The sequence below is a fragment of the Bos indicus x Bos taurus genome, chromosome 11, assembly GCF_003369695.1.
Source record: "Bos indicus x Bos taurus breed Angus x Brahman F1 hybrid chromosome 11, Bos_hybrid_MaternalHap_v2.0, whole genome shotgun sequence".
Lineage (NCBI taxonomy): Eukaryota > Metazoa > Chordata > Mammalia > Artiodactyla > Bovidae > Bos > Bos indicus x Bos taurus.
In genome coordinates this window covers 72,065,787-72,088,860 of record NC_040086.1, presented here as the reverse complement: position 1 = coordinate 72,088,860, position 23,074 = coordinate 72,065,787, and the positions used below count along the sequence as shown (strand labels likewise).

The following is a 23,074-nucleotide window of genomic DNA, read 5'->3' as shown; positions in this document are numbered from 1 at the left end:
GGCAAAGGCTTCTTCAGCGGGGAGAGCTGGTTTTCACAGGTTTCCCTTAACTTCGCGCTTGGTAAGAGGTGACCCTACCCGCTAGCCTCCCTGGCCCCGCCCCTCACGCTCCCGGCCCCGCCCCTCACGCCGCCAGCTGCTTGCGCCGCCGCAGTCTGCCGCCGCCCAGAGCGCCTGGGCTCCTGCGCGGTTTACAACGCGCTGGGCTCTAGACAGCGGCGCGGCGAGCCACGTGGACCGACTCCGGGCGCGCAGTCATCTGGTGGTTCTAGCATCGACCGGGGCTTGCTGCGCTTTCCCTGTTCTCTGTGATCACCCCCGCCTCTGAGCTCCGTTCCCATGGCCGCCCTGGTGTTGGAGGACGGGTCGGTCCTGCGGGGCCAGCCCTTTGGGGCCGCTGTGTCGACTGCCGGGGAAGTGGGTAAGCAAGTCCGGGCTGGCTGCCGACCTCATCTGTCTCTCTGATGCCCCTCTCTGCCCAGCCTGCTCTGCTCAGACCCCGCCATTTTCCCGCCTGCACACCCCCCTCCCCCGCCATTCCCCAGCCCGGCCCCCTCTCCGTATCCCTACGGCCCAGGGGCATTCGCAGTGCTCCGAAGGATGCCCTGCCTAAGCCCGAGCTGTGCCTCTTTCTTGCAGTGTTTCAAACCGGTATGGTCGGCTACCCCGAGGCCCTGACTGACCCTTCCTACAAAGCACAGATCTTAGTGCTGACATACCCTCTGATCGGTAACTACGGAATCCCCCCGGATGAAGTGGATGAGTTCGGGCTCAGCAAGGTAGCCAACACCAATGCTTGTTCTACATTCCTTTTCGAATCAGTAGCTATTAACTGTTAGTGAAGACACAGCCATTCCGCTAGTCATTCTAGAGAAAGCTGATACACACTGAAGTGATAGACAGGCCCTGTGCGCGGCTTGTTAGGTGCCTTGAGAGGCACAAAGTGCTGGATCAAGCCAAAGAATCTGAGCTCCGATAAGATTTTTGTGATCAGAGTTAAGCTTTAAGAGTGTATAGATTAATGGGAAAGAGATTGGAATATAGGGTCCCACCCTTCTCAATGGTAGTAAGTCCTAGTTTTCCTACCAAATCAAGTAAGCTGATAATCATCTAAACCTGCTTTACTTACCTTGCCTCATTTTTTTTTACCACTTTTCAGTAGAGTTCTTAACATGTAGATAAGAAAACAGTTTCCTTCTCAGTGAAGTTTTGCCTATTCCTCCTCTGGAATTTGGAAACTAAGTTGCCCTCTGAGAGTTCAAGTAAAAAAACAAACCCAACACGTGCATCATAGTCACCATAGCCTCAGTGCAGTATTCCTCAAAAGTCATTTTATTCTGATACTAGGCTTACTGAGCCTTTAATTCTTCATATGCTTTCACCACTCACCCTGACACTTGGGAGAAGAAACTCTAGGTAAAACACATGCCTGTTATTCCGGAAAGAACCACTCCTCTAACGACCTATGAATTTACTGTGTTCTAGTTTATAATGCAGTATCTTGGTTAATTTACGTCAGTCTTCAGCTTTGTCAACTCTAGATACAATGTCAAAGTTGAGTTTATACACCTGCAAAATTGAGGCCCTGACAGAACCAAGATGAGTAAAGCCTCCAGGAGCCCCCAGCCCACCACTGATGCTTTTGAAGCATATATGCCGAAAATGTATGTCCAGGATTCGACCATCTAGCCATGGAGCGTTCTGCCAGACTAGCCTTTGCATCCCTAAAGAACAGTCTAAGCCATGGAGCGTTCTGCCAGACTAGCCTTTGCATCCCTAAAGAACAGTCTCAACATTCATCTTTCTTAAACCTTCTACTACTAAGCAGATGTAATTTAAATAATGCCACTTCCTCCCCAATAAACAGCCTGTTTCTCTACTTAGTTATTATAAGCTTATGTATTGAGTAACAAATATGTTACTTTTTAAAATGATAATCCCTTATGGAGGGGGTGTAATAATCATGCCTAGTATTCTACCCTGAGCCTTTATTTTTATTGAGTAAGGTACTATGCCCCTGCCTGTTCTGTATTGTTTTACTCTGAGAATATGATCTTATCTACACTACCTTAATTTTCTGCTTCCCTGAGTAGCAAATTAACATCCTGAAGACAAGACCTTGTCTATTTGTGCTCATGCTTGCCCCCCAGCATCTGTTATAATACCTGGCATGAAGTGGGCCCTCTGTAAGCTTCATTGACTATTATCATATGTCAGGTATCTTGCTCTTGAGTTCGGAGTTCTCTGATGAAGGCAAATGAACACATTTGTAATACAATGTAAATAGCGAGACAAGTGAAAGTAAAAGTGAACTTAGATGAGTTCTAAGAAGGAGGCACAGCTGCAGTTGGTGAGAATGGGGGCGACTTCATGGAAAAGGAGATGAAAGGGAGGGAAAAGGAAAATGTCCTCTCAGTTATCACTGTCATATCAGTGCCATCAGGCACCCCAGGCCCATGTGTTCGGTGTTTCACGTGGGAGGCAGCATTGCTGATAAAAGCCAGAAGCATGAGGTGCTTGGCTTGTTAAAGGAATGACAGGTCATTCACTGTGGCTGAAGTGCAGGGTCCATGGCCCTCCAGTGGGAAAAGATGGCTCGGGGAGGTATGGGGCCCTGGGCTCCTCACCGTCTCCTTCTATCGACAGTGGTTTGAATCCTCGGGGATCCACGTGGCAGGACTGGTGGTGGGAGAGTGCTGTCCCACACCCAGCCACTGGAGTGCCAGCTGCACTCTGCACGAGTGGCTGCAACAACATGGCATACCCGGCCTGCAAGGTATGGCGCAAGCATTGCTGTGTCTGGATGGAACATAGGTACCCGGGTAGAAAGAAGTAAGAGAAGCTCTCTGTGGACCCTTGGGACTTGAGTCCAGGGTTGCGATAGAATGTACCTGATTCGACTGGGGGAAGGGACTGAGCTCTCACTCAGATGGGAAATTTCAAGCATGCAAAAGGAAAGAATAGGATAATGAATCCCCAGTTTCATCAATTCAGGGCTAAACTTATTTCATCACCACTACTACAACTTCCAGATTATTTTGGAGCAAATCTCAGACATAATATTGTTTCATCTACTGAAAGTTCAATATCTATGAAAAAGAACCCTTGTAAAAACATGATGACAATAACACTACCATACCGTTAACAAATTAACAGTAATTCCTTAATATCAAACATCCAGGGAGTGTTTAAAATTTTTCCAGTTTTCTAATTTTTTTAAAAAACCTGTTTGATAATATTCTTGTATTGTCATTTAGTGTCTTCTTTTGTCCCTTGGTATTACTTTCTATAAACAGATCTGGGGCGGTGGTTCAATTCAAATGTGGTACTTGGAGGCAGGAATACTTTATGGTGGGGTCGTTCTGGAAGGACAGCCCAGGATTTTGATGCCCAGAGGACAGCCATGGGTGACTTGGGCTCTAGAATCGAAGTCTTAACTTCCTGCATGACTGCACTGGGGGAGTGATCTCTCAGAGTCTGCTGTTTCAACAGGAGTGGACACTCGGGAGCTGACTAAGAAGCTGCGAGAGCAAGGGTCTCTGCTGGGCAAGTTGGTCCAGGATGGGACAGAACCTTCAACCCTGCCCTTCTTGGACCCCAATGCCCGCCCCCTGGTGCCAGAGGTCTCCACTAAGGTACAGAGATAGAGTGGGAGAGTGTTTCATGCTAAGCACAGTAGTTACACTGTGTCCAGACTGGTTGTGAACACTTGAGGGAGACCTGGAAAAGGCCTCCAGAATACAGGTTGTGTGCACATTATACCTACTATTCACAGCTGTCAACCATTTACTCCTCAGGTTCCCCAGGTATTCAACGCAGGGGGTACCCCTCGGATCCTTGCTTTGGACTGTGGCCTCAAGTATAATCAGGTCCGATGCTTGTGCCAGCGTGGGGCAGAGGTCACTGTGGTACCCTGGGACCACGCGTTAGACAGTCAAGGTGAGTAGCTTGGGTCTGTACAAGGCCTCAGACGAGCAGCGTGTGTGGAAGATCTGGTCCTCCGTCCAGCTGCTGAAGTGAGTTGCAGAGAAGAAGGGGGAGAAAAGGGCTTTTGCTCTAATGGTGTGTCTCTCTAGTTGAATTATAGATTTTGATATCATCTTTTCTGCCCACTCCAGAGTATGAGGGTCTCTTCCTGAGTAATGGCCCTGGTGACCCTGCCTCCTATCCCAACTTGGTATCCACACTGAGCCGTGTTTTATCTGAACCAAACCCCCGACCTGTCTTCGGGATCTGTCTGGGACACCAGCTTTTGGCCTTAGCCATTGGGGCCAAGACTTACAAGATGAGGTGGGGGCACAAGGGGTGGGGAGTCTTGGGAATGAGAATAGAATAGAGTTGGTGTTTATTAGTGTTGAAATTGGACTGGGGGCTGGTGAGAATCATGAGATCAGCCAGAGCTGGGTTTGGTGCAGGAGTGAAGGGAGGGTGAGAGGGGCCTGTGACTCAGGATGTTTCTGCCTCCAGATATGGGAACCGAGGCCATAACCAGCCATGCTTGCTGGTGGGCTCTGGGCGCTGCTTTCTAACATCCCAGAACCATGGATTTGCTGTGGAAACAGACTCGCTGCCAGCAAGCTGGCTTCCTCTCTTCACCAATGCCAATGATCACTCCAACGAAGGCATCGTACATGAGAGCCTGCCCTTCTTCAGGTAAGCCCACGTGGTTCTGGCACAATGCCTGGATCTCTGCAGCTCTGACGCCCACTGAGACTTGAAGATCAAAAAAGAAATCACAGCAATGGGCCCCCGTCAGTCTTCCCACTACCCGCCTTTGAGACCACCAGTGACGATGGCAGTTTTCATGATCCCCTCTCTTCAACAGTGTCCAGTTTCACCCAGAGCATCAAGCTGGCCCTTCAGATATGGAACTTCTTTTTGACATTTTTCTGGAAACTGTGAAAGAAACTGCAGCTGGAAACCCTGGGGGCCAGACAGGTAAGCACTTGAGTAGATCTAGGTTGGGGATCTAAGAACAGGCTCCAGGGTAGGCATAAGATGAACGTGCCTCGGGAAACTGAGAGGTGTTTGGGAGGTTAGGCAGGAGGGGTGGGAAGGCAACCAAGCCAAAGTGATTCATTCATGCTTCTTCCATTCAAAGGAACTCCAGAGTCACAAGTCCGGGTTTATGGTCCTACCTCTGCCACTCATTAGAGGCATGTCTTGTTCTGGTTTCTTCCGTAAAGTGAGGGGTTAATCTAGATGATCTCTCAGGTCTCATTCAACTCTAATGTACTGTCTTTCTTTGCCTCCGTAGTTCGAGAGCGGCTGGCTGAGCGCCTCTGTCTCCTTGGGATTCCCACCCCAGGCTCTGGGCTTACAGCACCACGAAAGGTTCTGATTCTGGGCTCAGGGGGCCTCTCCATCGGCCAGGCCGGCGAGTTTGACTACTCAGGCTCTCAGGTAAAGTGCGTCCATTGCTCCCCTCTGGGTGTGTGGCCCTCAGGATGAATAGGGCTTAGGGATGAACATTGGTTGTAGGGAACAAGTGACCCAAGTGAACTGGGAAATACACAGAAAGGTGAGAAGTCAGTTATTAGGGACTGAGAGTCCAGGAAAGGGAGAAGAGGAAGAGAAATGCTGGTCTAAGACCAAAAATCTTGCTTCTCTAGTCGAGGCTGATATGCCATCCTTATCCCCCTAGGCGATCAAGGCCCTGAAGGAGGAAAACATTCAGACATTGCTGATCAATCCTAACATCGCTACCGTGCAGACTTCACAGGGGCTGGCGGACAAGGTCTATTTCCTCCCCATAACACCTCACTACGTAACCCAGGTATGACTCAGGCGAGGCTGGACTGCAGAGAGGACCCACATGGGCCAGGCGATCCTGTGCCAATTCTGTGATCCCCTCCTTAACCCCAGGGTCTCAATGCCTGTTACACCTCCCTCCTCCCCCAGGTGATACGTAATGAGCGCCCAGATGGTGTGTTACTGACTTTTGGGGGCCAAACAGCTCTGAACTGTGGTGTGGAGCTGACCAAGGCTGGGGTGCTTGCTCGGTACGGAGTCCGGGTCCTGGGCACACCCGTGGAGACCATTGAGTTGACTGAAGATCGGCGTGCCTTCGCCTCCAGGATGGCAGAGATCGGAGAGCATGTGGCCCCCAGCGAGGCAGCGAATTCTCTTGAGCAGGTTCAAGGGCTGGTGGGAGGAGACAGGTGGCGTTTCCTTGACTGCATATTTTCTCTGGGCCCAGGAGCCCTCTGCACAACACGCAGTCAAGACCTAATCTGTTTGTTCATCTGTGCTCATTGCAGGCCCAGGCAGCTGCTGAGAGACTGGGATACCCTGTGCTGGTGCGCGCAGCCTACGCCTTGGGTGGCCTGGGCTCTGGCTTTGCCTCTAACAAAGAGGAGTTGTCTGCTCTCGTGGCCCCAGCTTTTGCCCATACCAGCCAAGTGCTGGTAGATAAGTCCCTGAAAGGATGGAAGGAGATTGAGTATGAGGTGGTGAGAGATGCCTATGGCAACTGTGTCACGGTGAGTGATGGAGGAGGGGCAGTCGTGTAAGGCAGCATGAGCTGTTGTAAGAGCCCAGGCAGGGCTGAGGTCTTTGAGAGTTTTGTGTCCTCACACCCAGGATGGGCGCATCTCCAGAGGCAACAGGACCCTGGGATGCAGCCTCCTGCCCATCCTCACTCCCTATGGTGGTGACCTCATGGTCACCTTCACAGGTGTGTAACATGGAGAACCTAGACCCGCTGGGCATCCACACCGGGGAGTCCATCGTGGTGGCTCCAAGCCAGACGCTAAATGACAGGGAGTACCAGCTGCTGAGGCAGACGGCCATCAAGGTGACTCAGCACCTCGGAATCGTCGGGGAGTGCAACGTGCAGTATGCCCTGAACCCTGAGTCTGAGCAGGTGAGACTCCAGGCCGTGGGGCTGATACTCTACTGCTGGAGCACCGTCTGTAATTTGGGGGCCTCTAGGCCAAGAAGCCTTTTAACCCTCCAGACCCTGGAGCAGAAACTAGGAATATTTTTGATAGGATTGGGGCTTTATCGTCCTGCCTTTCTGAGGCCTTCTAGGCCAGTTATCTAGTCTCTGTCCTCTCTCTTTGCAGTACTACATCATCGAAGTGAATGCCAGGCTCTCTCGCAGCTCTGCCCTAGCCAGTAAGGCCACAGGCTACCCACTGGCCTATGTGGCAGCCAAGCTGGCTTTGGGCATCCCTCTGCCTGAACTCAGGTACAAGGATTGGGAAGAGATGGGGTGGGGGTGGGGGTGAGATCGTGGGAGTTGGGGGAAGAAAAGCATTTATGGGACAAGGAATAGGAAAAAGACACTGGCCTGGGTGTGAGTGGGAGAGCACTATCTGCAAGCTCACCATTTATCTCCTGCTCTGTCCTCCTGGCAACCCCACCTGATGGCCCGCAGGAACTCTGTGACAGGGGGAACGGCAGCCTTTGAACCCAGTCTGGATTACTGTGTGGTGAAGATTCCTCGCTGGGACCTCAGCAAGTTCCTCCGCGTCAGCACAAAGATTGGGAGCTGCATGAAGAGCGTGGGTGAGAGACATATCCCAAGAGACCCCTCCTCAGGTCACCTCACGGGGTCCCGCACATCCCAAGAACCTAGAATGTCATAGAGTCAGCTCCCTGGCAGCTCTTGTATGAGCAGCTTGTTGTGAGCGGTTTCTCAGAACTAATAGGGATATTTCCAACTAAGATAGTGGTTCTCCCCAGGGGCGAGGATCCAAGGCATCTGGAAATCCATATCCACACTGCCTCCACTTCCCAGATGGCATGTCAGAAATCTTGGAATGGGGTGATAGCCATCAGATTCTCATCTCTTGTGTTACAGATGAGTAAGCAGGTATCCACAGTGTGTGGCTGAGTAGAGGGCAGAGCCAAGAGCTGAAAACTGGATCTGTTGCTAGTTGCATGTTCCTCTGTTACACTGTGTTACCTGTCATGGGTGAGACCAGTTCCATGAAACTCCACCCACAGTGTTTCATAGCATTTTGCCTTTGGCCTCATCCCCAGGATGTTAATCCCAATGACAATTTGTTCTCCATGCTTGTTTAAATACCAGTATTTCAAGGAAATGACTGCTGTTTACTGTGAACTCTTCTAAGGCCAAGTCAGCACAGTGGCAGCCATGCCAAAATGTATCACCTCTGGGCACTTCCTGCCATGGTCGCTAAATTAAATTAAAAATAATAATAATAATAATTAATTGATCTGGTGGCGCTGGGTCTTGGTTGCAGCATGCAGGGTCTTTCTTTAGTTGTAGCATGCAAACTCTTTGTTGCATCACATGGGATCTCTAGTTCCCTGACCAGGGATCAAACCAAGGCCCCCAGCATTGGGAGCATGGAGTCTTAACTACTGGACCACTGGAGAAGTCCCTCACATGTTTTTCAATACAATGTTTAAGATCAGAGCAGGATGTAAGAGAAATTTCACAGAAACAGAGACAATTAGTAATGAATGGATTTGATGGTCAGCTTCTAGGCAATGTTAAGAATGCTGTAATTGAGTTAGTATGCTGCCTTACAGTGACCCTTTCTTTAAGTTCCCTTAGTTTGTCGTCCACAACATTTCTACTAAAACAAGCATGTGCATGTACCAAGCTGCCACCAGCTAAGGATAACAGCTTTTTACTGTGCTCCAAATTTCCATTAACAGCAGTAGTAGCCTTTAAACTTGTAAGTCTAAGCTCAGATATTACTTGATTTTTAGAAATCTTACAAGACTGCCAAGTTGTTCCTTCTGGAGATGAATTTCTGTTATGTGAAAATTATAATAAACATGGGAACGAAGCCATAAATTGTAGCGAAGAGAAGTGGATTGAAAATAGGACAAAGATTGATTCCTAAATGAGAGATTTAAGTATTTTATATCTGAGTATTCTTGGAATTTGATCTTCTTTGGTAACTCTTTGTAACTTTTATTATACAAGTAAGATGCATGAATCATTGAGAAATTAGAAAAGGTAGTTTTACCAAAGAAGAGTAATCACCTATAATCTTATCACACAGACATTAATTTGGGGATTTATATGATTCTAGGATTTTTTCTAGGCTTGCATGTGAGTGCATTGGGTTTCTCTTTTCCCCAGGATAAAAACTTTTATCATATAACCACATTACAAAGAAATTGAACAAAATCGCTCATCTTTTTCCTTAACACTACCAGTACCATCTTGATGTTTTTGAAAATTTTTGTAAAGAAACAAATACTAGAATTGTAAATAGAAAAATACATTTGGTAAGAGATATTTGAAGACTCTAGGGTAGATTGTCAGAGGACATGAACAAACTTCATTGATGAGGAAATCAATAAGCAGGCCTGGGTATAGGAGGGAAGTTTCCTCTTAGTAGTAGTTAGAAGAAATCTAGTTAAAATGAGAGAATTATTTTTACTTGTTGGCAAAAGTTGTTTTAAATGACTATACCCACTTCTTAAAAGATTGGTTAAATTTATATTGGGTTGGCCAAAAGCTTCGTTCAGGTTTTTCATAATAGCTTATGGAAAAAGCTAAACAAACATTTTGGCCAACCCAATACTTTGTATTATAAAGCACAGACTTCTACAAAGCAATTAATACTTATCAAGGGCCAAAAAACATACCTTGCCTATTGCCTATGCACTTCTGAAAATATATCCTCAGGAGATAAACTAAATCCCAGATAGCATTACCGCCTTATTTACAGTGATGAACACTTCAAAGCTAAGTGTCCTTCAGTGAGTGAGCAGTCACTTTATGGAAATCACACAAGAGTTAAACTGCTGGTAACAAAGTCACACACTAATGTGAGAAAAGCTTACAATGAGGGGAAAAGCAGGATAAATGTTTACGTAAACTATAATCTTGTATAAAACATTTGGAAGAAGTACTCTAGAGTGATTGTTGGAAATATGATTAACCCTGAGTGAATTCAAAGAATAATGGGATCATCTTACTACCCAGACTTTTAAAAAGTTTTAAAGGATGAGCCAGATCCCAGGTTACATCATCACAATGTGAATAAAGGAAACCAAATAAATGGATAACCATCAGTGATTGGGCCTCTGTGATTGTTCAATATCCACATGAAAATGGTAGGGAGAAAAAGCTGCAAGTGTAAGATTCTCAATGAAACAACATAAATCCACCATTGTGGGCTTGAGAACGTCCCAGAGAGATTTGACGGTAAACTACCGACATTCTGGGCAACACCAGTGCCCCCTGGCCCTCAATCCTCACATCATATTCCTCCAGGTGAAGTCATGGGCATTGGGCGTTCTTTTGAGGAGGCCTTCCAGAAGGCTCTGCGCATGGTGGATGAGAACTGCGTGGGCTTTGATCACACGGTCAAGCCCGTCAGTGATATGGTAAGTGGCTCCCCTACCCGTGACAGCATTCTCAAAATGTACCCTGCTTCTTCTCTGTGTCCCCAGCCCCCGAGCTTGTTACCGGTAATACTAGTACCAGTCACTAGTGGACTTCGCTGTGTTTTCACTTTGCTGAGAATTCTGTGGTTTCATTTTTCTTTATTATGGGGATGTATCATTAGACTTGTTTCTATAGGTGAGGAAACTGAAGCTTAGCTTGTCCGCCCTCTCCCCATTAGGAGTTAGAGACTCCAACAGACAAGCGCATCTTCGTGGTGGCAGCAGCCCTATGGGCTGGCTACTCAGTGGATCGCCTGTATGAACTCACTCGCATCGACCGCTGGTTCCTGCACCGGATGAAGCGGATCATAGCACACACCCAGCTGCTAGAGCAACACCGTGGACAACCTTTGCCCCCAGACCTGCTGCATCAGGCCAAGCGCCTTGGCTTCTCAGACAAGCAGATTGCCCTCGCGGTCCTCAGGTCAGGGATGGTGGGAGGATCTCAGGCTGAGAACCTGGGGCAGAGAACCTTTGTACTCCGAAAGGGCCCTCAGGAGGAAAAGTGTGTGTGTGTGTGTGTTGGGGGGGGTGTTGGAGGCCACTGCCCTTCATCCCTGGGATTTTCCTCTCTGATTCCTCCCTTGGATCTCTGCCCTCTGCTGGGGCCATTCCCCACTCCCATGGTCTATATTTCTGACCCTTCTTTAGCACAGAGCTGGCTGTTCGCAAGCTGCGTCAGGAACTAGGGATCTGCCCAGCAGTGAAGCAGATTGACACGGTTGCAGCTGAGTGGCCGGCCCAGACAAATTACTTGTACCTGACATACTGGGGCACCACCCATGACCTCACCTTTCGAACACCCCATGTCCTAGTCCTTGGCTCTGGCGTCTACCGTATCGGCTCCAGCGTCGAGTTTGACTGGTGTGCCGTGGGCTGTATCCAGCAGCTGCGAAAGGTCTCCAAGCTCATCTTTCATATGGGTCTCTCTGCTGTACTGATCAGCTTCCGCAGCCGCCTTCCCCCCATACTTGATCCTGGCACTTTCTATTCATTACTGTGCCTCACATCTGTCATAGGGCTTTAATGGGGTTGGGGGTCCCTTAGGCCGTCCTGTGCCCTACACGTGGTTCCTCTCCAGAACTCCGTGTCTACTTTTCCAGTACCTTCCCTCCCAAGGCAGGCGTCCTGTATAGCAATTTCAGACAGCCAAGGCAGTACTCTCTGAAGTAGGGACTTGGGCTTCCTTTCCTCATGCTATCCACCCACCTGATTGCTGAAGATCCTTCCCCTCCTATTGCAGATGGGGTATAAGACCATCATGGTGAACTACAACCCAGAGACAGTCAGCACCGACTACGACATGTGTGACCGACTCTACTTCGATGAAATCTCTTTTGAGGTGAGACGGGTGCAGGCTGCCTGTGAGCCTAGGTGGCCTGTCAAGTAGGAGCAGCTGGCAAACCTCAGACTCTTTGGAACTTGTGAGGTTTGAGGGGGTTTGGGTGAAGGATAAAGGGCGGTGAGCAAGAAGGCTCAGGCCCCTGACCCTATCTGTTAACCACCACCTGTTTCTCCTCCTTTACTGCAGGTGGTGATGGACATCTATGAGCTGGAAAACCCTGAAGGTGTGATCTTGTCCATGGGTGGGCAGCTGCCCAACAACATGGCCATGGCTTTGCATCGGCAACAGTGTCGGGTTCTGGGCACCTCCCCAGAAGCCATTGACTCAGCTGAGAACCGTTTTAAGTTCTCCCGGCTCCTGGACACCATTGGTATCAGCCAGCCTCAGTGGAGGGAGCTCAGTGACCTAGAGGTGGGCTGGGTCCTGGTCAGGGGCTGGAGGCCAGATGGCATCATGGGTGAGTGTACGCAACACAGCTAAGCTCCCTGTGCCCTTAGTCTGCTCGCCAGTTCTGCCAGACCGTGGGGTACCCCTGTGTCGTGCGCCCCTCCTATGTGCTGAGTGGTGCTGCTATGAACGTGGCCTACACCGATGGGGACTTGGAGCGCTTCTTGAGCAGTGCAGCAGCTGTCTCCAAGGAGCACCCCGTGGTCATCTCCAAGTTCATCCAGGAGGCCAAGGTGGGACGCTGCAGATGAGTCTCTGAAGGCAGTCTTTCAGCCACGGAGGCGACTCCCCTGTCTCTGATCTGGGAAGGACGGGTTGTACCAGGGCTCTTAAAGGCAGAGAAGCTTCCTGCAGGGGCAAGTGAGAGAAGGAAATGGCCCTTGCTGATCACCACCTTGCCCCCCTAGGAGATTGACGTGGATGCTGTGGCTTGTGATGGTGTGGTGGCAGCTATCGCCATCTCCGAACACGTGGAGAATGCAGGTGTGCATTCAGGTGATGCCACACTGGTGACCCCACCGCAGGACATCACTGCCAAAACCCTGGAGCGGATCAAAGCCATTGTGCATGCCGTGGGCCAGGAGCTGCAGGTCACAGGACCCTTCAATCTGCAGCTCATTGCCAAGGTAGTAAGAGGGGGCTAAAGAAAGGGACCCGAGGGCTGTGGCACCTCTTTGTTCTCTGCTGGCCACTGTGCTGGGGAACCCTCACTGCGGGAGGAGACCTGGAGGGGCAGGGTCACATCTAAGGCCCTCAGTGTTTGTGACAGTCAACCTGCCCCCTGTCCTGGGTTAATGACCCACAGAACAATGAGTGAGGGGAAGACCCGATTCACTGGGTCTTCTGCAAGCCCACTTGCAGAAGGCCTGACCAATCTCTGTCTGTCCAGGACGACCAGCTGAAAGTCATTGAATGCAACGTGCGTGTGTCTCGCTCCTTCCCCTTCGTCTCCAAGACACTAGGTGTGGACCTAGTAGCCTTGGCGACACGGGTCATCATGAGGGAAGAAGTGGAGCCTGTGGGACTCATGACTGGCTCTGGAGTTGTGGGGGTGAAGGTAAGGAAGACCGAAGCCCCAGGTTAGTGGTTAGCAGGGAGGCAGATAGCAGGAGGGAGTGCACCTGCTGCCCAAGCCATGTGCCCATTGACATATAAAGCGAGTACCTCCTGTGGGCAAGGCCTTGCTAGGTGGTCAGGGCAATAAGATGGCCCTCCTCCCTGAGGAGTGTCCACTCTAGTGATGGGAGGCAAGAGAAGTCAGCTCCCAAACAGCTTGTTTCTAGAATAGCGTGTGATAAACCTGCAGAGTAGAGACCGAAACGAAATGCTCAAGGAGGTGCCACTTCCACAGAGGGTGACCCGGGAAGGTTGACGAAAAGAGGTGGTATTTGGACTGAGCCTTGGAGTACAGTCAAGATTTGAGATTTGCTGAGCTTGTTGAGGAAGTGTTCCAAGGCCAGGGAGTAGCCTCATGGAGGCCAAGGGAAGTGCAAGCACGTTTGGGAAGTAGCCAACGATTGGCGGGTTCATGTAGGGCAGTACAGGGAAGGCTCACCCCGTGTGGAGAAGGCCGAGAGAGGGGATCATTGCCACCCCTCCTGCTGTAGGGATGTGGGCCGCTCTCACCTCCTGCTCCCTCAGGTGCCCCAGTTCTCGTTCTCCCGCCTGGCGGGGGCTGACGTGGTGCTGGGTGTGGAGATGACCAGTACTGGGGAAGTAGCTGGCTTTGGGGAGAGCCGCTGCGAAGCCTACCTCAAGGCCATGCTCAGTACTGGTTTTAAGATCCCCAAGAAGAACATCTTGCTGACCATTGGCAGCTATAAGGTAAGAACCCATGTGGGGAGTGGTGGGGTGGAGGGTAGGGTGGGCCTTGAAGAGGTGGGGGCGGGGTACAGATGGCCATGGCTCCCTGGGCCAGGGCTAACTTGAAGTGGAGGACAGGAGAAACACACCCTCATCCTCCTTTCTTCAGAACAAAAGTGAGTTGCTCCCAACTGTGAGGCTGCTGGAGAGCCTGGGCTACAGCCTCTACGCCAGTCTGGGCACCGCTGACTTCTACACAGAGCATGGTGTCAAGGTATGGGGTGACCCCCCACACCCAACCCACCCACTGCCCACCCTCTGAGATGTGAGAGCACCCAGGATTCTCTCCCTGTTTCCCTGCTATCCATGTCATTGTATGAATCATCTGTTCCACGTAGAACAGTAGAGTATACAGAAAACGAGAGAAAAAAATCCGTCATGATCTTTCCACCACTGTTAACATTCTGGCATATTTCCTTCCATACTTTCCTCTGTGTATTGTGTGAGCTCCATATTGCAGAATCCTTGGTAACCACAGTGTAAAGATTTTCTGGTCAAGAAAAATGCTTTGCCTGCAATAGAGTGAAGTGGCCTGGTCCCCCTGCTGTGGGTCCTCTGTTTCTTCCTCGTGGGCTCCTGGGCCACCTCCCCACTCCCTTCAGGCTGGCCTCCTGGCCCCCTGCCAGGCTCAGGTTGCTCCAGTCTTGTCTCTGGGCCACAGGTGACGGCTGTGGACTGGCATTTTGAAGAGGCAGTGGATGGAGAGTCCCCACCACAGCGAAGCATTTTGGAGCAGCTTGCTGAGAAAAACTTTGAACTCGTAATTAACCTGTCCATGCGTGGGGCCGGGGGCCGGCGTCTTTCTTCCTTCGTCACCAAGGGCTACCGGACACGGCGCCTGGCCGCTGACTTCTCCGTACCCCTCATCATTGATATCAAGTGCACCAAACTGTTTGTGGAGGTAACTGAGACCCCCGGCGCTGGGACTGGGGCAGCCAGTGTCAGCAAGGGAGGAAGCAGAAGTGAGCATGCTCTGGGGCTGGGGAATCTCGGTATGGAGCGGCCTCGCTAGTCATCAAGCTTTGTGGCTGCAAAGAGAGAGTGTGGATGTAGAGAGGCAGAAGCCTGGTTTATGGGAAAACCCAAGCCCCATCTGCAGCTCCCAGGCTGCCCTTCGATCTTTGCTGACCCTGATTTTCCCCCTGCAGGCGCTGGGACAGATTGGGCCAGCCCCTCCTCTGAAGGCGCATGTTGACTGCATGACCTCCCAGAAGCTCGTGCGGCTGCCTGGTAAGCACATCTCGGGAGAGAACCTGGCTCCTGGACATCAGTAGGGGCTACGGTGAAGGATGGCCGTGGGGCCCACTCCGCCCTGGACTGTTCAGAGTGGGAATGGCCCAGAAGCTTCCTCACTGAGCTCTTTATTCTCCATCCGCGATGCCCCTGACTGAGAGTTTCACCACCTCTCACTGGTGTCAGTCACTGCTTATTTTCCTACCTTGATGCCTGTCGAGTCTCTGACTCTCCCTCCAACCTGCTGCCTGTGTGTTCTCCCAGGATTGATCGACGTCCATGTGCACCTGCGGGAACCAGGGGGGACACACAAGGAGGACTTTGCCTCGGGCACAGCTGCTGCCCTGGCCGGGGGCGTCACCATGGTGTGCGCTATGCCCAATACCCGGCCCCCCATCACTGATGCCCCTGCCCTGGCCCTGGCGCAGAAGGTGAGCCCTGGTTCTCCTGCTTCCTGGTGACCCACATCCCCCACCTGCCTCCTCCACCTCCCTCTACCCTGCTCCCTCTACCCCTCCCCAGGGGCCAGGCCATGTGAGCCAGGCTGGCACAGGTGCCGACGGGCCCTATCTCAAATGTATCCCTTCCAGCTGGCAGAGGCCGGCGCCCGCTGTGACTATGCCTTATTCCTCGGAGCCTCGTCGGAAAATGCAGGGACCCTGGGCACTGTGGCTGGGTCTGCTGCGGGGCTGAAGCTCTACCTCAACGAGACCTTCTCTAAACTGCGGCTGGACAGTGTGGCCCAGTGGATGGAGGTAGGGGGTGAATGGGGGCGGGGCCAGCCAGCCAGTGCCCCTGGTTTGAGGGCCTCCTCACGGCAGGCTGGCGGCGGTGCGAGTCGGGAGCCCCGCGAGGGCTCGGGCGCTGCAGGGTCCCGGAACCTTCTTCCTGTCCCCAGCACTTCGAGACATGGCCATCCCACCTCCCCATCGTGGCCCACGCCGAGCGGCAGAGTGTCGCAGCCGTCCTCATGGTGGCCCAGCTGGCCCAGCGCTCGGTGCACATCTGTCATGTGGCACGGAAGGAGGAGGTGAGAGCCCCAGGGGCGCCCCTGTGGCTTTCCCAGTGACTCCAGGTGATCAGGATGGTCCTTGGGGGCAGGGGCGGCTCAGCACGCCTGCCCCGTGACTTTCCAGGAGGGGAGGTTGGATGCGGGGACTGTGCAGGTCAGGGCTTCGAGGGACTCCCCCCACCTCGAGGTCTCCCCGCTCTCCCCCAGATCCTGCTGATTAAAGCAGCTAAGGCGCGGGGGCTGCCGGTGACCTGTGAGGTGGCACCCCACCATCTGTTCCTGAGCCATGATGACCTGGAGCGTCTGGGGCCCGGGAAGGGGGAGGTTCGGCCCAAACTTGGCTCCCGGGAGGACGTGGAAGCCCTATGGGAGAACATGGCCATCATCGACTGCTTTGCCTCCGACCACGGTGAGAGGGCCCAGGACGTAACCCCTGGCCCAGGGGATCTGGGCCAGGACCTTGGGCTCCATGAGGCCTGAGCTTGGTCTGGGTGGGACTCCAACCAAGTTCCTGGTCTGTCATAGGCACTTGATAGGTATTTACTGAGAGAATGAATGAGCAAATGAGAAATAGTAAATGAGAGAATCTGGGTGGAAGGTGTGGGCCCTGAAGATGGCAGCAGTCCCAGCTTCCCTGTCTTAGGATTCCCAGGAAAAGCTAGAGTCGGGGTTGGTAGCGAGGCCTTTCCTGGTGGCATGTGTGACTCCCCAGGCGTGGAGGCCACTGTCCTGAGGGTGGTGCTCTCTCCCCCAGCCCCCCACACCGTGGAGGAGAAGTGTGGGCCCCGGCCTCCCCCCGGCTTCCCAGGGCTGGAGACCATGCTGCCCCTGCTGCTGACGGCAGTGAGCGAGGGCCGGCTCAGCCTGGACGACGTGCTGCAGCGACTGCACCACAACCCTCGGCGCATCTTCCACCTGCCCCCTCAGGAGGACACCTATGTGGAGGTGTGGGGTGGGGCCAGGGGCAGGCGGGCTCTTCCTGAGCCCCCTCAGGAGGACATCTATGTGGAGGGGTGGAGCCAGGGGCTGGTGGGCCTCTCCAGTCCTGGGAGAGGGTTCATGTGGCACCCGTGCCCATCATGACCCATGACTCTGGCAGGTGGATCTGGAGCACGAATGGACAGTCCCCAGCCACATGCCCTTCTCCAAGGCCCACTGGACACCCTTTGAAGGGCAGAAGGTGAAGGGCACCATCCGCCGTGTGGTCCTGCGTGGGGAGGTGGCCTATATTGACGGGCAGGTATGTGTGTGGCCCAGGCCTGGGCAGTTGTGACCTGCTGGGTGCCGCTCTCTTCCCACCCCAGCAGGTCTGCATGGTCCCACTACCCTTCCAGGCACAGGTCCCCGGGGCATCTTTTCTGCTTGCCAGCTTCCACCTCTTGACTGCCTGGCTCACTTGCCCTCCCTGCCTTCTGTCCGCAGGTGCTGGTGCCACCCGGCTATGGACAGGACGTCCGCAAGTGGCCCCAGGGTGCTGTTCCACAGCTCACGCCCTCGGCCCCGGCTGCCAGTGAGCTAACCACGGTAATTTTCAGGGCTGGGTGGCGGGCCTGGGGGTATAGTCAGGAGAAAGTATAAACAGCACAAACATTTTAATTGGTGGTTCAGGGGCAATGGAAGGTTCGTCACTTAACAGTTAAAATCCTCACCACCTACCCTCTCTACTGCAAATTAACTCAATTTAGGAGGTTTCCTGTGGGAAACACTAATCCATTAACCTAACCAGAGAGAAATCTCGAAGAGCCCAGAGGGCCACCCCTGCTGGGGGCAGCCCAGTGGGAGATCAGGTTGAGGGGCGTGATGGCGTGGACAGGAGGCAGTTTGGCTTTTCTTGAGGGACTGAACTTGAGGAGGATCACGTCACTACCCAGTGTTGTCTCTCCAGACCCCGGAGAGGCCCCGCCGGAGCGGCCCAGCACTCCCTGATGGCCGCTTCCACCTGCCTCCCCGGATCCACCGAGCCTCTGACCCAGGTTTGCCAGGTAAGAGAAAGATCCTGTGACTCAGAGGGTGGGGCCGCCTGGACCTAGACACGAGTAGGGACGGGCTCCTCTCCCCCGCAGTGTCCCAGGTGGCCCGAGTTTGGGGGCTCTGTGGCCTCAGAGCTATTCCAGTCCCTCCATCCACTTCCCTTGTCCTTCCTACCACCCCAATCCTCATCTGACCCCCTGTGCCCCCCTGTGCCTAAATCAGCCCACCCAGCGTGAGGTAGGCATCCCCCAGCCTCTTCTCACAGGCCCTTTTTTGTTGTGGGCAGCTGTGTTCCTCCGCCCAGGAGCTGGGACCCCATGGGGCAGCAGAGCGTGGGGTAAAATCCAGGTTGTCGGTTGCTGTGGGCCTGGCTGCCCCCCTTGCCTAGGATCCCTTTGCCAGCTGGGAGGGTCCTGGGAGGGCACTGCTGATCACACCCAACAGCCCCTGTGGGAAATCATGGGTCCATGCCCAGAGCTGCCACCCCTGCCCTCAGCTAACCTACTGCCGCTGCCGTGGTGTGAGTTGGTTTAACACAGACACTGTGATCCAAAGTCCCAGGAAGCTGGGGCTCTTCACACACCCCAGCTGCAGGTTTACATCTGTCCTGTCGCCCTGTTTGTAGCTGAGGAGCCAAAGGAGAAGACCTCCCGCAAGGCAGCTGAGCCAGGTGAGACACTGCCCTGAGCACACACTCGCTCACCTTTGGGGACCTCTCTGATCTGGCCTGGGTAGGAGGAACCCTCTGACCAGCCTCTTCTGCCACGCCCCTCACTCTGCAGAGCTGATGGGAACCCTTGATGGCATCTGCTACCCTCCACCACCAGTACCTAGACAGGCGTCACCCCAGAACCTGGGGACCCCTGGCCTGCTGCACCCCCAGACCTCACCCCTGCTGCACTCACTAGTGGGCCAACATATCCTGTCCGTCCAGCAGTTCACCAAGGATCAGGTGCCTGGGGGAGGGAGGAGGGGGCCACCCAGAGCTGTGAGGATCTGGAGAGCTGGGGCCAGGAGCCCTGGAGGCCACACCCTTTCCAGCTGACTCGGGATCTTTCTCAGATGTCTCACCTGTTCAACGTGGCACACACGCTGCGCATGATGGTACAGAAGGAGCGGAGCCTCGACATCCTCAAGGTCAGGGTCAGGGCTATGGGCTAAGGATGCAGCCCCAGTGGGCAGGGTTCCAAAAGTAGTCAGAGGGGTCTCCCTCCCCCACCTTGGGTTCCCCCATGGGAGTCCGCACCCTCCATAGGTAAGCCCTGCTCTGATGGTCCTGCTTCTGTAGGCCGCCTCTGCGGTGGCCCTCCTCTGATCCGTATGCAGCTGCCCTGCGAGCCCTGAGTAGCAGCACACGGGCCCAGTAACCCAGTCCCTTGGTTGATACTGATGTCTTCGTGGGAGAGAACTGGGTATTTCCTCTCCCAGAGAACAAACGTCTGATTCAGATGCTTAACAGTAGCTTTTTGGAGGCAGACCTTTAGCTCACAGGAACACACTGTTGGAGATGCCAGGGCCCCAACGGGACACAGGGAGGTTTGGGGGAAGGGTTTTCTCGGCACCCCTCTAGCACACATTGAGGAAGCAGGCAGCAGCCCCACATGCTCCCCGGGATGGACACAGCTACACACACACACGCATCTTGCCTCCCAGGGGAAGGTGATGGCCTCCATGTTCTACGAGGTGAGCACACGGACCAGCAGCTCCTTTGCAGCAGCCATGGCCCGGCTCGGGGGCGCTGTGCTCAGCTTCTCCGAAGCCACGTCCTCCGTCCAGAAGGGCGAGTCCCTGGCTGACTCGGTGCAGACCATGAGCTGCTACGCTGATGTCGTTGTGCTGCGGCACCCCCAGCCCGGGGCAGTGGAGGTGAGGCCAGCCTCTGCGCCAGGGCAGGATCGATTGGGCGGGACCTGCAGACACTGCCTGTAACTGCAGGTCTCAGGTAGGGCCAGATGGGTGAGGGGACCCAGGAGAAGTGGGACTGTGGCGGGGAGTGGCGGTCCCTGAGATTCAGAAGAAAGGATTCTCCTTCCTTGTCCCCGTGTCACAGCTGGCAGCCAAGCACTGCCGGAGGCCAGTGATCAACGCAGGGGACGGGGTTGGAGAGCACCCTACCCAGGCCTTGCTGGACATCTTCACCATCCGGGAGGAGCTTGGGACGGTCAATGGCATGACGGTAAGAGTGCAGGCGGGGCTTGGAGGCCTGCCCTGGACAGTCTGGAGAGGGAGGCAGGTGGGAAGCAGTTTCTGCATTTCAGAGCCTGTTGCATCAAGGAGGCTTCCATTCTGGTCCTGAGGCTGAAAGCTTCAAAATGGGGGTGAGGAGTGTGCTCAGTCTGGGGGCCCTCCTGGTGACGGGCTGCCACCCACCCCCACCAACTCCCCGCCCAGATCACGATGGTGGGCGACCTGAAGCATGGCCGCACGGTGCATTCGCTGGCCTGCCTGCTCACCCAGTACCGTGTCAGCCTGCGCTACGTGGCGCCCCCAAGCCTGCGCATGCCCCCTGACGTGCGGGCCTTCGTGGCCTCCCGTGGCACCAAGCAGGTCAGGCCCTGGGAGGCTTCCCGTGGTGGGGGTGGGGAGGGACCTGTGTTGGGCGGTCAGTGCAGGCACTGCGCTCACCCCGGCCGGGCCTCACCGTCTAGGAGGAATTTGAGAGCATCGAGGAGGCGCTGCCTGACACCGATGTACTCTACATGACACGCATCCAGAAGGAGCGCTTCGGCTCCACCCAGGAGTATGAAGCAGTAAGTGCGAAGCGGGGACGAGCAGCCCGGGGTAGCTGCTGGCATTCCAGACTAGCAGCCAGGAAGGCTGGGCCCCTCGTTTGTAATAACTGCCTCCAGGGACTGGTGGTGGGGGACCAGGCTCCATGGGCTCGTAGCCACCGCGGCCCTGAGGTGCTTACGGGGCCCCTCCCTGCCCGCAGTGCTTCGGCCAGTTCATCCTCACTCCGCACATCATGACCCGGGCCAAGAAGAAGATGGTGGTGATGCACCCAATGCCCCGTGTCAATGAGATCAGGTGACGTGGCATCAAGATTGGGGCTGTGCTTGGGGGCACGGGGGCGGGGGCCTACACTCAGTCCCGTTCAGGCTGTCTTCGGCCGAGCAGTAACTCTGCCTTCTCTTGCAGTGTGGAGGTGGACTCAGACCCCCGAGCAGCCTACTTCCGCCAGGCAGAGAACGGCATGTACATCCGCATGGCTCTGTTGGCCACCGTGCTGGGCCGCTTCTAGGGCCCAACCCCTCAGCCTCTGCTCAGGCCCAGCTGCTGGGCATGGGAGCTCTCGCCCTCCACAGTGGCTGCACCCCGAGTAGCTGCTCTGGGGCATCCAGATGGCTTTGTGCTCAGATGCACACATGTGGGGACCATGCTTCAGACCCTGGACTGGACTGGAGCCATCTAGCATGGAGGTAGGGCCTCAGGGGTTGGGGCCCAGTTGGCGCATCTCCCTTCTCGCACCTCAAATCTGTATAGTTACTTTTTCACTGACTTAATAAAGCAGCTGAGCTGCCTCTGCTTCTCGCTTCCTTGAATGTATCCTGGCTTTAGCAGAGGATGCTAAGTCCAATAGGCAGAGCTTTCTTCTAGAAAATGAGAAGAGTTTCTCAAATACAAGAGCACCTTGCTGGGCAAGCCCCTGTTCTGGCCAGGGAAGCAGGCAGACCCCATTTTCAGAGTGGTGGCTTTTGGAGGTTCTGGGCAGGAACATGCCGTTCTCTTGGTGCTGCCGAGGCCTGTGTTCCACTGAGGAGCACACTCCACTGATCCACATCTGGCCCTCTTTCCTCCATTCAGGTGCATGAGTCATGGGGAATGGAGGGCTGGGAGTCTGGGCCCTGATGGTGAGGTTCATTCTTCTCTAGGCCAGCGGTCCCCAACCTTCTTGGCACCAGGGATCACCGATTTCGTGGAAGACAGTTTTCCCATAGCGGGGGTGGGGGGTGGGGACAGTTTCAGGATGATTCAAGCTTATTGCATTTACTGTGTACTTCAATGCCACTAGTCAGGAAGGTCCTGGTCCATGACCAGGAGTCTGGGAGCCCCTGCTGAAAGCCTTTATTCTCCTCTGCTGTGGTCAGTCCTCTCCTCAGGGGCTCAGGTGACCATTGCATCCTCAGAACCTCAGCTGCCATCCCTGGGAGGAGCACCACACACACCCCCCCAACCTCCAACCCCAGCCTGCTCCCACAACCTACTCTCCCTGGGAGACCACCTCGCTGGATTTTTTAGGCTGGACCAGGTCAGGGATGCTGAGGCGCCCTTTGGCTGGGGAACCCTGGGCTGGGGGGTGGGGAAGTGTGTGAATTGTTCCATTCCATTAACTTCAGTCGCATTAGAGAAATTTCTGGATCCAACAGGCTAACTTAGCACCCTCTGGGTACAAAGCACCATGTGCAGTGGGAGTATAAGGACAAACAAGGTTATCACCCTCAACTTTGAGGCCTCTTAGATAGTGAGGCATCCAACGACTTCTACAGATTGAATTGGCACATGATGGTCCAAACTGCTAATGTTCAGGAAGAACCTGCTTTGGGAAAAGAGCGATTAGCAAGTTTCAGAGATGGGAAAAGGAGACAGAACTCATTTTTTGAAAACGTAGCATAAGCAGGAATTTTTCCACCTTGTCGTTTAATCCTATGCTAAACTTCCAACCATTTACAGATGCAGACATGCTTAGAAAAGGTGACTTGACCAAAGTCACATTGCTTGTAGTCATATATCAGGACCACTTGACTTCAAACCCACTTTTCTAATAAAAAGGAAAAAGTTATTTCAGGCTTCCAGGGCATCCAAAGGCAATAGGAGAGACA

General features: G+C 53.7%; 1 protein-coding gene across 1 annotated transcript; it reads left to right on the top strand.

Annotated features, from left to right (window-relative positions):
• Nucleotides 1-76: 76 nt before the first annotated feature.
• On the top strand, nucleotides 77-21,779 carry CAD (carbamoyl-phosphate synthetase 2, aspartate transcarbamylase, and dihydroorotase). The gene is made up of 44 exons (XM_027555830.1): nucleotides 77-421; nucleotides 640-779; nucleotides 2,647-2,776; nucleotides 3,493-3,635; nucleotides 3,798-3,939; nucleotides 4,119-4,290; nucleotides 4,468-4,653; nucleotides 4,826-4,938; nucleotides 5,258-5,403; nucleotides 5,645-5,776; nucleotides 5,902-6,135; nucleotides 6,261-6,482; nucleotides 6,677-6,865; nucleotides 7,068-7,192; nucleotides 7,382-7,512; nucleotides 10,211-10,323; nucleotides 10,563-10,807; nucleotides 11,035-11,281; nucleotides 11,627-11,725; nucleotides 11,915-12,139; nucleotides 12,226-12,408; nucleotides 12,583-12,801; nucleotides 13,065-13,232; nucleotides 13,817-13,999; nucleotides 14,148-14,252; nucleotides 14,700-14,939; nucleotides 15,187-15,268; nucleotides 15,536-15,702; nucleotides 15,862-16,026; nucleotides 16,170-16,301; nucleotides 16,491-16,692; nucleotides 17,038-17,228; nucleotides 17,383-17,523; nucleotides 17,706-17,807; nucleotides 18,169-18,265; nucleotides 18,880-18,924; nucleotides 19,037-19,206; nucleotides 19,317-19,391; nucleotides 19,908-20,120; nucleotides 20,305-20,430; nucleotides 20,646-20,801; nucleotides 20,903-21,004; nucleotides 21,187-21,281; nucleotides 21,393-21,779. Exons 1-44 carry the CDS (start codon nucleotides 340-342, stop codon nucleotides 21,493-21,495), a joined length of 6,678 nt encoding a protein of 2,225 aa, XP_027411631.1. The 5' UTR covers nucleotides 77-339; the 3' UTR covers nucleotides 21,496-21,779.
• Nucleotides 21,780-23,074: the final 1,295 nt, after the last annotated feature.

Coding starts and splice junctions, on each gene's coding strand:
- CAD (XM_027555830.1), top strand. CDS start 340: ATGGCCGCCCTGGTGTTGGAGGACGGGTCGGTCCTGCGGGGCCAGCCC. Junction 16,693..17,037: donor CTGCTTTGCCTCCGACCACG/GTGAGAGGGCCC, acceptor TCTCTCCCCCAG/CCCCCCACACCGTGGAGGAG. Junction 17,524..17,705: donor TGGCCTATATTGACGGGCAG/GTATGTGTGTGG, acceptor TTCTGTCCGCAG/GTGCTGGTGCCACCCGGCTA.